Here is a 13948-nt window from a genome sequence, read left to right on the forward strand (position 1 = left end):
CAGTAGTGTAGTTGAAAACTAGGTTAAAGCTCCCTGGCACCTCGTGCTTGTGCGACGTCAATAACGTAGGCTCTCGTACAGAGAGCAGACAGGCATCGGTTGCGAACGAGTGGAGCGTTGCAAGTGACCGGAGGCGGGCCGTAGAAAGCTGCGACCCCTGCGCTCTGCGCCGCCTGTATAAAAGCGCCGCGGCGGCGACAGGCGCGCAGTGGGCGTGTACACGGGTAGGCGAGGCGCGACACGACAGCACGGGGACCGCAGCGCAGCGCACACGCCGAGCCAGTATGTCAGCCGTGGCCAACACGACCCCCAGCCGAGCACTCGCGCTGCTCCAGCTGCTGCTGCTTGCGGCGGTCACCTGGGCGCGGGTCGTGCGTGAGTTACTGCCCCTCCTCATCAGAAAATAGCACCCTAACATCACATCAGAGAGCTAACAGCTAGCTGACACACCGTGACAGCCATGATCCTTAAGGGGGGTAGGACGTCAAAGGGGCCGACTTGGAGCAGGAGAGGCACCACAGGACATTTTAATTTCCACTCTCTATACTTTTACAAATTCATAAAACTTTGTCAGCATGACCAGGAAGGATTCACGATTCACACTCATTGCAGTGGAAGTTCGAAAACATAACGAAATGATTTTTTTTTTTTTTTTACATATGAAATTTCATCATTTTTTCCATTTACTAATGGCAGTATTTGTTGCTGTAGGTACACTTTCCTTCAGAAGTAAGAGAGATTCTTCGATGAATTTTGCACAGCGTACAAACCATACTTAAAGGTGTATGAAACTCTAGAATTTTACAAATCTATTAAAAACTGTGGTGAAAATTGAGGTAATTAACTATAAATTTTTTTTGTAAATATGAAGTTTAAAATATAACAGTTCATTCGTTTTTTCATAAATTAAATAAATTCTAGAGTTTCGTACACCTGTAAGTATGGTATGTATGCTGCGCAAAATTCATCGAAGAATCTCTCTAACATATGAAGAAAAGTGTACCTACAGCAACAAATGCTGCCATTAGTAAGTGAAAAAAATGATGAAATTTGACATGTAAAAAAAAATTACTTCGTTAAGTTTTCGAACTTCCACTGCAATGAGTGTGAATGCTGAATCCTTCATAGTGATGCTGACAAAGTTTTATGAATTTATTTGTAAAATTATAGACACTGGAAATTAAAATGTCCTGTGATGCCTCTCCTGCTCCAAGTCGGCCCGTTTGACGTCCTACCCCCCCCCCCCCCCCTTAAGAAAAAAGTTTATACTCCGCAAGCTATCATTGCAATGGGCACCTTCTTGTTACATACATGATACACAGTCACAGTTGAGAATATGGACAACCATCAGCTTCATAATGGATTGACGACAATGAAAATTTGTGCTGGACGTGGACTCGAACCCAGATTTTCCGCTTATTGTGAACGGTCGCCTTACCATTTTTTTAATCTCATTTTGTTCGTTATTATTGTTTGCATTTGCTCGGAGTGGACGTCCCATGACACCTGTTCAAGATCATCGTTGATCCGTTCACTCAGTTTTTTTTTATTTCAGAGGGCAGTTAACTCTCTGACAGAACACGCTAAGCTATCGTGCCCGCACCTACGCTCATACACACATTATGTACCGGATGATCAAAAAGTCACTATAAATTTGAAAACTGAATAAATTACGGAATAATGTAGATAGAGAGGTACAGTTGACACACATGCTTGGAATGACATGGGGTTTTATTAGAACAAAAAAAAAATAAAAAGGTTCAAAAATGTCCGACAGATGGCGCTTCATCTGATCAGAATAGCAATAATTAGCATAACAAAGTAAGAGAAAGCAAAGATGATGTTCTTTACAGGAAAGGCTCAATATATCCACCATCATTCCTCAACAATACCTGTAGTCGAGGAATAATGTTGTGAACAGCACTGTAAAGCATGTCCGGAGTTATGGTGAGGTATTCGCGTCGGATGTTGTCTTTCAGCATCCCTAGAGATGTCGGTCGATCACGATACACTTGCGACTTCAGGTAACCCGAAAGCCAATAATCGCACGGACTGAGGTCTGGGGACCTGGGAGGCCAAGCATGACGAAAGTGGCGGCTGAGCACACGATCATCACCAAACGACGCGCGCAAGAGATCTTACACGCGTCTAGCAATGCTTTGTTTTTTTTTTTTTTTGTTTCTAATAAAACCTCATGTCATTCCAAGCACGTGTGTCAATTTTTACCTCTCTGTCTACATTATTCCGTGGTTTATTAAGTTTTCAAATTTATACTGACTTTTTTATCACCCGGTATATCCCCGTACAGGGGAGACAGTTTAATTGAAAGTCGCTTGCCCGGTGTCGGTAGTTAATACGATATTGCCGTACCTGTGATGCTCAGAAGGTACAATGCAATATTCCTTCGGATGTGCATGCGTGTCCGAAGCGGCAGGCACTGCGGCGACTGCAGCCATTATGAAATACACGAAATATATTCACAGTTGCGAATATGGACAACCATTACAATGAGGAGAATGGAAATTTGTGTCGGGCCGGCACTCAAACTCGAATTTGCCTCTTCTCACGAGCTGTCGCCTTACTATAAGGGTACCTAAACATGCTTCACAGACAGATCCAAACTTCCACAATTCGCGAATCATGTATCTACTACCTACGCTAGTATGCACATTATGCATATTTCCGTACAGGGGAGACATTTTAATTGAAAGTCGCTTGCCCGTTTGGGGCGGATAAATACATTATTGCAGTGCTTGTGTTGTTCACATGTACGACACGATGTTCCTTCGGAAATGCATGCACGTCTGAAGAAACAGGCACTGTGGCGACTGCAATTGTCATCAAATACATGAAATGTTTCCGCTGTTGTGAATATGGAGAACCATCAGCTGTGTAATGGAACATTGCATCGTACTTCTTGAACAACACACGCACTGCAATATCGAATTCATTTTTTGTGGCCATATTAGAGATAGTATTGCCCTTGCATTGCTCCGACGTATTATAACTGACCTACCTGTCTAGCTGGAGCTACATCTCCTATTGTTGACGGGGGGCCCTTGCTTATGTTCCTCCGGCCTTTCAACTGACGTAACCACTCAATTATAATAGACTTTTTGTATTCTACTTGTTATGTGACTAACAGTCGATACTGTATTTAAAGTACTAAACTCAAATGACAAACCTTATCAGTAGGTGCGCGTCTTGACGTAATACATTTTAACAAAATGATGATACACATTTTTGTTGAAACCATACATTATCATCTGATTTTCGGAGTTGTCTTTCACGAAAATCGGGGTGTCTTACATACTGATCGCTGCCTGGGATAATTCTGTGTATGAATAGGTTCTATAAATAATGTAGACGACACCAGGTTTGCAATTAACTTTTTTCTGGTCCTTATTACAGATACTTGATTGCACGGAACGTAATATAGATCCACAACGATTTCAAAAGACACGATAAAAATACGATTATTGACATGGGGCTGGACGGGATGGCCCCGCGGTTCTAGGCGCTACAGTCCGGACGCGCGCGACGGCTACGGTCGCAGATTCGAATCCTGCCTCGGGCAGGGGTGTGTGTGATGTCCTTAGGTTAGTTAGGTTTAAGTAGTTCTAAGTTCTAGGGTACTGATGACCTCAGATGTTAAGTCCCATAGTGCTTAGAGCCATTTGAACCATTTTTTTAAGTGATCTAGTTGCGCTTGTCTAATGAGCTAGACACCGAGAAGATGATAAACTACAATCTTGTTTCCTTGGATATTACACCTACCTATATTTCCACAAAGACCGTCACCATCCAAGCAATAGCTTAAACCTACTGGTTGCATACTAAGCCATTAACCGCATCAGTTCTTCATGTCCGTCTGACGTTACCATGATTGTGATAATGGATTCCAGCTGCCAAGAATTGCTGAATCCGGTCGCATACGTGCTAGAGCTTTCATTGCGATTAGAGTAAAAGTAATGAACTGTGTCAGGAGCCTTAACGTAATGACCAAGTGAGGCGGCGCAGTGGTAAGACCCTAGATTCGCTTTCGGGAATACCCGACCGGCCAGCCAGATTTACACCGACGACTCACAATGCTACGAGCGCGTGCCTTGCGGCGTGTTGGTCCAGTTGTGGGACGCAGTACAGCAGCAATCCTGTGTGGCATGGATTAGACAAGTCCATACTAGATTACGGGAGGTATGTGGCACCAGAACCTCAATTTCCCGTAAATTACGGACCAGTAACACGTGGGCGCGGAACTGGTGACCGCTAGATTCCCAGATGTGTTACATCGGGTTCAGATCATGTGGCTTTGATCATCGTGAGTTCACTATTAAGCTCCTCGAACTACTGTAGCACGATTTTGGCCTCATGAGATCTACATAACTTCTCTGCAATTTATACATAAGTGCCTCGCAGAAGGTTCTTCAAACCACCTTCAGAATACACTGAAGTGGCAAAAGCCATTGAATACCTTTTAATGCGATTCAACAAGTCGCTGGAAGTCCCCTGCAGAAATATAAATGTCCATAACTGCGAAAGTATTGTTGGTGCAGGATTTTGTGTACGAAATGGCCTCTCGATCATGTCCCACAAATGTTCGATGGGATTCATGTCGGGTGGTCTGGGTGGCCAAACTATTCTCTCGAATTGTCCAGAATGTTCTTCAAACGAATCGCAAACAATTGTGGTTCTGTGACATGGCGCATTGTCATCCATAAAAATTCCATCGTTGCCTGGGAAAAAATTTGTTCTGTTGGACCAGAGGTCCCAAGTGCATTCCATGTCAGCACAGCCCACATCTTTATGGAGGCACCACCAGCTTGCACAGTTGACAACTGGGATCCACAGCTTCGCGAAGACTGCGCCACACTTGAACCCTATTATCAGCACCTAATTGAAATCGGGACTCATTTGACCAGGCCACGGTTTTCCAGTGGTCTAGGGTGCAAGCGATATGCTGACGAGTCCAGAAGAGGCGCTGCAGGCGGTGTCGTGCTGTTAGCAAAGGCGGAGGAGGAGGAGGTTAGTGTTTAACGTCCCGTCGACAACAAGGTCAAAAAATGGTTCAAATGGCTCTGAGCACTATGGGACTTAACATCTATGGTCATCAGTCCCCTAGAACTTAGAACTACTTAAACCTAACTAACCTAAGGACATCACACAACACCCAGCCATCACGAGGCAGAGAAAATCCCTGACCCCGCCGGGAATCGAACCCGGGAACCCGGGCGTGGGAAGCGAGAACGCTACCGCACGACCACGAGATGCGGGCGACAACAAGGTCATTAGAGGCGAAGCACAAGCTCGGGTTGGGAAAGGATGGGGAAGGAAATCGGCCGTGCCCTTTCAAAGGAACCATCCCGGTATTTGCCTGAAGCGATTTAGGGAAACTACGGGAAACCTAAATCAGGATGGCCGGAGATGGGTTTGAACCGTCGTCCTCCTGAATGCGAGTCCAGTGTGCTAACCACTGCGCCACGTCCCTCAGTGTGTTAGTAAAGGCATTCGCGTCGGTCGTCTGCTGCCATAGCCCACTAACATCAAATTTTGCCGCACTGTCCTAAAGGATTCGTTCGTCGTGCGTCTCACACTGATTTCTGTGACTATTTCACGTAGTGTTGCTTCTCTGTTAGCACTGACAACTCTACGCAGACGCCGCTGGTCAGGGTCGTTAAGTGAAGGCCATCGGCCACTGCGTTGTTCGTGGTGAGAGGTAATGCCTGAAATCTGGTATTCTCGGCACACTGTTGACACTGTGGATCTCGGAATATTAAATTCCTCAACGATATCGGAAATAGAATGTCCCATGCTTCCAGTTCCAACTATTATTCCGCGTTCAGATGCTGTTAATTCCTGTAGTGCAGCCGTAATCACATCAGAAACCTTTTCACACGAATCGTCTGTGTACAAGTGAGAGCTCTGCCAAAGCTCTCCTCTTTTGTACGCTACACTACAGCAATGTGTGCATATGAATATCCCACGACTTTTCTCACCTCAATGTATTTCTCAAGCGTTTCACTCTCAAACAGCGCACGAGAAATACGAACACCTATATCTTTCCTCGCTAGCTCTAACTTCCCTTATTTTATTATGATGGAAGTTTCTCCCTGTGTAGGTGGGCGCCAGCAAAATATTTTCGCACTCTGAGGACAAAGTGGGTGATTGAAATTTCATGAGAAGATCCTGCCGCAACTAAAATCGCCGGGCTTTAATGATTGCCACACCAATTCGCTTATCATATCCGTGGCACTCTCTCCCCTATGTTGCGGTGATACAAAACGAGCAGCCCTTCTTTGAACTTTTTTGATGTCCTCCCTCAAATCTCTCTGGTAAGGATCCCACACAGCACAGCAGTACCCTAGCAAAGGACGGAAAAGCGTAGTGTAGGCAGTCTCTTCAGTAGACCTGTTGCATCTTATGAGTGTTCCCCAATAAAACGTGGTCTTTGGTTTGCTTTCCCCAAAACATTATACACTACTGGCCATTAAAATTGGTACACCGAGAAGAAATGCAGATGATAAAGAGGTATTCATTGGACAAATATATTATACTAGAACTGACGTGATTACATTTTCACGCAATTTGGGTGCATAGATCCTGAGTACCCAGAACAACCACCTCGGGCTGTAATAACGGCCTTGATATGCCTGGGCATTGAGTCAAACAGAGCTTGGATGGCGTGTACAGGTACAGCTGCCCATGCAGCTGCAACACGATATCACAGTTCATCAAGAGTAGTGACTGGCGTATTGTGACGAGCCAGTTGCGCGGCCACCATTGACCAGAAGTTTTCAGTTGGTGAGAGATCTGGAGAATGCGCTGGTCAGGGCAGCAGTCGAACATTTTCTGTATCCAGAAAGGCCCGTACAGGACCTGCAACATGCCGTCATGCATTATCTTGCTGAAATGTAGGGTTTCGCAGGGATCGAATGAAGGGTAGAGCCACGGGTCGTAACACACCTGAAATGTAACGTCCACTGTTCAAAGTGCCTTCAATGCGAACAAGAGGTGACCAAGACGTGTAACCAATGGCACCCCATAACATCACGCCGGGTGATACGCCAGTATGGCGATGACGAATACGCGCTTCCAAAGTGCGTTCACCGCGATGTCGCCAGACGCGTATGCGACTATCATGATGCTGTAAACAGAACCTGGATTCATCCGAAAAAATGACGTTTTGCCATTCGTGCACCCACGTTCGTTGTTGAGTACACCATCGCAGGCGCTCCTGTCTGTGATGCAGCGTCAAGGGTAACCGCAGCCATGGTCTCCGAGCTGATAGTCCATGCTGCTGCAAACGTCGTCGAACTGTTCGTACAGATGGTGGTTGTCTTGCAAACGTCCCCATCTGTTGACTCAGGGATCGAGACGTGGCTGCACGATCCGTTACAGCCGTGCGTATAAGATGACTGTCATCTCGACTGCTGGTGATACGAGGCCGTTGGGATCCAGCACGGCGTTCCGTATTACACTCCTGAACCCACCGATTCCATATTCTGCTAATAGTCATTGGATCTCGACCAACGCGAGCAGCAATGTCGCGATACGATAAACCGCAATCGCGATAGGCTACAATCTGACCTTTATCAAACTCGGAAACGTGATGGTACGCATTTCTCCTCCTTACCCGAGGCATCACAACGTTTCACCAGGCAACGCCGGTCAACTGCTGTTTGTGTATGAGAAATTGGTTGGAAACTTCCCTCATGTCAGCACGTTGTAGGTGTCGCCACCGGCGCCAACCTTGTGTGAATGCTCTGAAAAGCTAATCATTTGCATATCACAGCATCTTCTTCCTGTCGGTTAAATTTCGCGTATGTAGCGCGTCAGCTTCGTGGTGTAGCAATTTTAATGGCCAATAGTGTATATACAGAGAGGTCCTGAAAAATGCAGACACTCTTCGATAGTCAGTATTAGTGGAGGAAAATGACATACCATTACTGTTCCTGCACGGGGGAATGTTATTTATGTGATCAAAATGACCCCAGTTAGCAGCCAAACAACGTCAATACCGGTGAACAGTTGACCGAACTAGAGCTGTCAATGTTGCCGGTGTGATGGACGCACAAGACACCTCGATCGTTTCTCGTAACTCGTTCAGTGTAGCTGATGAACTTCATCTTCAAGGCCCCCATAGGTAGAAGTCATGAGGTGTAAGGTCTGGAGAACGTGGTGGGTACTCAACAGCTCCTCTTCGATCTATCCAACGTCCAGGTAGATTTTCACCCAAGTAGGTTCAGACAACTATGTGGTAGTGACACAGAACGCCATCTTATTGTAGGTAAGACCTTTAATTTCCGAACACCCCTCGGATGACAGGTAAAAATCGATATTTGCAACATATGAAGATACACCTCACCAGCCAGTTGCGGTACCTTTAAAGAAGAATGTGCCAGTCAAACACAGGTTTTCGTACTTCCAGTACCACTTTAATACGGCCGTGCATTACTCAAACGACAATCGTACTTCATTCATTGCTGCACTGTCATCTGCTGCAAAACGTGCGCCAAGATCTATTGAGAAAACAATGGTCTACGGTAATGAGTGCCAGTTGGAACATTGTTGATAGCGTTGGTTTTACGAGTGAAGATTAAAAATCACTGCATCTCGTTCACTTGGAATACAGTCGGAAATGTTACAATTACTATTATTCGATCAATACACACAATTCAGCCTGAAAAAGAACTTATCACAAGAACTTACATAAAATATGCAACATGAACAATGCTTTCTACAGTTTTGTTAACTATACAACAAATAAATCAGGTACAGGATCCCTACCACATCTCTGGAGCGTGATTGAACAGACCTTTTTTATCAGTATTACCAGAAGTTCTGACATTAAGGAAAAGCAAGTTTTAGTCGTTTGCCCATAGTTTCTGACTGACAGTAACTCATGAAATTTCATAATTATTCCGATAATTAGAGAATATCGTTACATATGTAGGTCATACAAATGGATATTAGCTGTACACAACACAAGTTAAACTTCGTCTGAGGTATTTTGGTTGCCAATTGAAAACGAGAAACTTGTAAAATATGATTTCATGATCCGCTAATTACAACTGAAAGTGCCACTTTCAGATATTCTTACCAGTTAACCGAGTGCTATAGACTTGGTGCACTATTGTTTCAACATAATATACATAACACAACATTCACAAGGTACCAATGGTACTGGGTGACTACATGTCCAATCTGAACTAAGAGCTGTGGTATCGAATCATTCAATTCGCTATCTAAGCTGATATGTTACTTTGAACGTCCAACACACCGTCGCTTACTCATGGTTGTATAGTCTTGCAAACACTTTCCATGGATTCTCACGGCAGTGGCATGTGAAAAGCCGACCAGCTTCACCGTTTTCGTAGGGCCATTACAAACTGCCCTTCCTAAAAGTCGTTTATGTCAGCGAATTTACCCATTTGCATTCCATATACCACTAGAAAGATTTTTCATTCGTCTCTGGTCTGCTTCTGTATTTTCCTTACCGCGTCACCGTCCCTCAACGGCATGAGGTGGAATTCATTGTAGTGCTGAGCAGTGTCCATAGATGTAGACATAGGTCATAACGTTTTGGCTCATCGGTCTAGAATTTTCGTGTTTTGTCTTTGCTGCTTAAGACGAGGTCTGGATGATTTCTATGAAGAGAACGCAGTCGTTTTCTTTCCCCAGTCATTCACTATATGAGACTGCGTTGGTCCCCAATGACCTTGTCGTAGGCGGGGCGTTAAAACATAATCTTGCTTTCTTAATGTAGTGAAAATTACATTAACGACCATGGTGCGAAATTGGCGCCGCAATGTTCTCGGTATCGCTTTTTAAGCTGTTTTGCATACCAGCTTGAGCAGGTTTCAAACGGTCACGTCAAGCAGCCGCTGAGCGGTCTTGTGAAACGCGGAAAACAAGAAGACCAGGGATTTACATGCGCGGGGCGACGAGATTATTCGTTAACGCCCGTCTACAGATCGACCTAACCTTATAATCTGCTTGTGGTTGTCAGATGACTCACTAAGGGAGCCTCGGCAATTCAGCGGAAGTCGACCTTAGCAGGTATCAGCTTCCGGAAACATGAACCCACACGTTGAAAACATGTGAGGAGTACTGTAACCACAACTAGCTCCGTACGTGGCAAACTTAGGCTCTGTAAGATTCGATGCCACGTTTTATATATAAACGTAACATATGTACCAATCTTTGAAGTGGCACACTATACGTTGTTGGATCCACTGTCAAATGTGTGGTATTTTAAAAAGTTTTAAGACAAGGCTCTAGAGTAGAGAGCTACTATTTTTAAATCATGTATTTTAAACGCCGATAAAATTAATGACTAGCACAGGTACTAGACAGGGTGAACGACTCGTAATTGGACATAGATAATGCGTGACTCTATGTACAGTACCTTCTCAAGAAGACAGATTTAAAACGGTGGAAACCATGGTCAAGGTTTAATAAACTTCTATTTTGCAACTGGTTGGCTATTATTTCTAATCCATTGAAGTTTTTGCTTGCACAATTGCTGAAGCGCAACCATGTTCAAAATCACCATTTGTACTGCTACATGGTACGCTGTTTTGCGATTTTTTTGCAATTTATACAAACCATTGAACTCTGAGATAGGCTTGTAACCCAGGTATGCCGTTTAGTGTCAAGGAAATGTACAACAATAAAGGTAGGTGGCTTTCCGCATGCCAGAGCAATACATCTGTATACCTCAGACGACGGCAGATGAGCAGCACTTCACAGTGGACGGTATGTAGACCCGCTTCGATGCACAACTCTATTATTTGTTTTGGCAAAATATGGGTTGGTTAAATTTTACCGGCATACTGAGGTTTTAATTGTTTCCTTTTACTCCTGTATAAAATATATTGGATTTAAACATACTGCCGCCGCGCGGGATTAGTTGAGCGGTCTGAGGCGCTGCAGTCACGGACTGTGCGGCTGGTCACAGCGGAGGTTGGAGTCCTCCTTCGGGCATGGGTGTGTGTGTGTTTGTCCTTAGGATAACTTAGGTTAAGTAGTGTGTAAACTTAGGGACTGATGACGTTAGCAGCTAAGTCCCGTAAGATTTCACACACATTTAAACATACTGCCGTGGAACAGCAGAATCTACACTATCTGACATAAAAGGTGAAGCACCCAGAAGGGAAGGAGGAAACGAAATGAAACTTCACCAGTTGAGAGTGTATGTGATGTAAAATAAATGTCGTGTGACTATGGCCTTCCGTCGGGTAGACCGTTCGCTGGGTGCAAGTCTTTAGATTTGACGCCACTTCGGCGACTTGCGCGTCGATGGGGATGAAATGATGATTAGGACAACACAACACCCAGTCCCTGAGCGGAGAAAATCTCCGATCCAGCCGGGAATCGAAACCGGGCCCTTAGGATTGACATTCTGTCGCGCTGAACATTTGCTATGAACTTGGCAGTATGAGCCCGCTCATCAGAACGACGTTGCACCCCTTGTGACGTGGATGTAAGCACCGATTAGGTTTTGGTGGTGGAGGGTGTCATAATGTCGATGTATCCTCTCCTAAGGACTGCTGGCCCACACTTTTTATAACTGCTACTTGATATCCCGGATGTGACGGAGTTGACGTCCTAGCTGGCCCCACACATGTGCTATCACGGATATATCTGGAGATCCGGCTAGCCACCGGAGTACCTTAACATCAAGGAGGCAGACTGCAGAGACGTGTCCAATGTGGACGAGCATTTTCGTGTTGAAAAATGGCACCACGGTACTGTCGCGTGAGAGGTAACATTTGAAGATGCGGGATATCCGCGAAGTACTGCTGTGTCGTCAGTTCCCACAGCCCCTACCACTGTGACCTGAAGACATACCCAGTGGCTCCCCATATCATGATTCCAGGAGTAACAGCGCTGTGCCCTCACTCCCATGCAGTCCAATACCGGGCCACTTTCACATCCGGATGTCCCACAAATCTGTATATTTGCACATTTTGACCAGCTACGCAAATAGAGATGCTCAATGAGGTTTCTTTCAAAGTGTGGCAAGTGCTGATAACGCTGTCTCAGCCGACTACGCGGCATCTCTGTGTCCTTCGAAGTGACCTCTCAATATCTGATGCTGTTCACTCCTCGTATACACCGTACCAGGGCTGGTAACAAAACTAAACTCGAGTAACGTTAACAACGCACTCTGGTGGCCGTTCTAACCCGTCACAGATAATTGCAACTCTTATCACTTATTTATCTGCCGAGAGTGTGTACTTGTCCGAAGTTACATTGACATCGGACCACTTTATTTATTAGCAGTGTATACAGCATGATGTGCTACCGAGATAATGTTGAGCTATCAGCAGTAACAGTTTTTTTATACCAAGGAGCACGTACAATTGCTACATTATTTTTAGTGCATCCGCAAACCAATCACAAGGTTACCATACTTCTGGAGTGTTTAAAATTTTATTTTTGTGGGCATCTACAACCTCAAAGCGTTTAGAGGATGAAAACATGATCCAACTGGGCTGGAACATGTTTATTATCTATTCAATTAGCTGATTTCAACTGTGTGTCGTTTTCAAGCTTAAAATATGTGCTTGAAAATGAGCCTTGGTTGAAATTGGTTAATTGCACAGAAATAAACAGATTACAGCCTTCTTTGGACCATGTTTTTTTGTTCTCTATGAAGTGTTTCCGCACCAGGCTGTCATTTTGTAAATGAGAAACTCGCTGAAAATATACATGGTTCTAAAGCCTAAACGGCAGCAATCTTTGTTCCTTCATATTGTATCTTACTCCCAGGTTTGCACATAATTTTTCTGAGATATATGTAAAGTTCTGTGTATGCATAACTTTTGCGAAAGCGAAGTCTTGCTGCAGTATTACAGCAGTATCCAGCTTTTCATAGCCCTATTACACGGCCTCGTGCAGTTAGTAAGGTGTTGGTAATGGCGTCTTTATTGCCTTAAAGGCATTCTTGACTGACATCAACCCGCGACGTCCAAACTCAAAGGTAGCTAACGCGAACGACAGTTACAGTGTGTATTTAAAGCAAATCTGATTTGCATCCTCATGGGGGAGCAACTAGCGCCACTCATATGTAAATGGCGCGAAATTTGAACAGATATCACCTCTCAGATATAGAAACACGCTTACCAACTTCGTTTATGTCGCACAACTCCTTCTTGGTGTAGCGATTTTTTCCGTCAGTGTGGTAAAAAAATGAATAGTTTTCTCCATAATAAAGTCTATATAAATTTGAGATTTGTAGTTTGAGTGAAAGGCAGACATGCGCATTCATCATCAGTGTATGAGCTACCAAGAATTGATCTTTGAAGATCCGTGCACCAAAAATGCAGGCATCGAGCTTCCCCGTGGTATTCAAAATAAACATGAAAGTTACAAAGATAAATGAAGCTACATTTTCGGTATGGTTAAAAGTGACGCTAAGATTCAGGGAAAAACAAACATGGAAAAAAAATTCGAACATTGCCATTCTGAAGAGGCGATTAACAAAATGCTTTAATTTATGCGGTCTTCTGTCTCGGACTTTACTTACTCACGTTTTGCAATGTTCACAGTGCATTCCTATGGACGCTCCTCGTCACCAGGTGTACAGTTTTTCTTATAGTTTAAATGCAATTTTATCTGTATTTTGCTTCTTTGATTCAAACTTCGTATCCATTTTCTCGAAGTGTGGAAGTAATTTCAGATAGTCAATGCACATCGTATTATCAATATATGCACGGCATGTTTTCCGTTTCAAAGACAAATACCCGCTGCCGGTATTAGTAGTCACACGGAGTCGTAGATGCGACTGTAGATTTCCTTGCACAAACCCCGTGTAAGTGTGCTGCAGAGGATGCGGGTTAACACCGTGAGTAGGCTTTAAACAAGCAGCGAAGCGATTGCGTCAGCACTTTCTCACCCGCCTGAGACGTGGTCAACGGTCGCTTTCGCAGCGGGTCGCAAAAAC

The 13948-nt window shown here is 44.4% G+C and overlaps 1 protein-coding gene across 1 annotated transcript in view; it reads left to right on the forward strand.

Annotated features, from left to right (window-relative positions):
• Positions 1-284: 284 nt before the first annotated feature.
• The window catches only part of LOC126154355 (circadian clock-controlled protein daywake-like), a 61972-nt gene continuing 48308 nt past the window's right edge, over positions 285-13948 (forward strand). Inside the window, exon 1 of the mRNA XM_049916131.1 lies at positions 285-375. Coding sequence (XP_049772088.1) covers positions 285-375 — 91 coding nt within the window. The remainder of the gene's footprint in view (positions 376-13948) is intronic.

The sequence above is a fragment of the Schistocerca cancellata genome, chromosome 2, assembly GCF_023864275.1.
Source record: "Schistocerca cancellata isolate TAMUIC-IGC-003103 chromosome 2, iqSchCanc2.1, whole genome shotgun sequence".
Classification (NCBI taxonomy): Eukaryota; Metazoa; Arthropoda; class Insecta; order Orthoptera; family Acrididae; genus Schistocerca; species Schistocerca cancellata.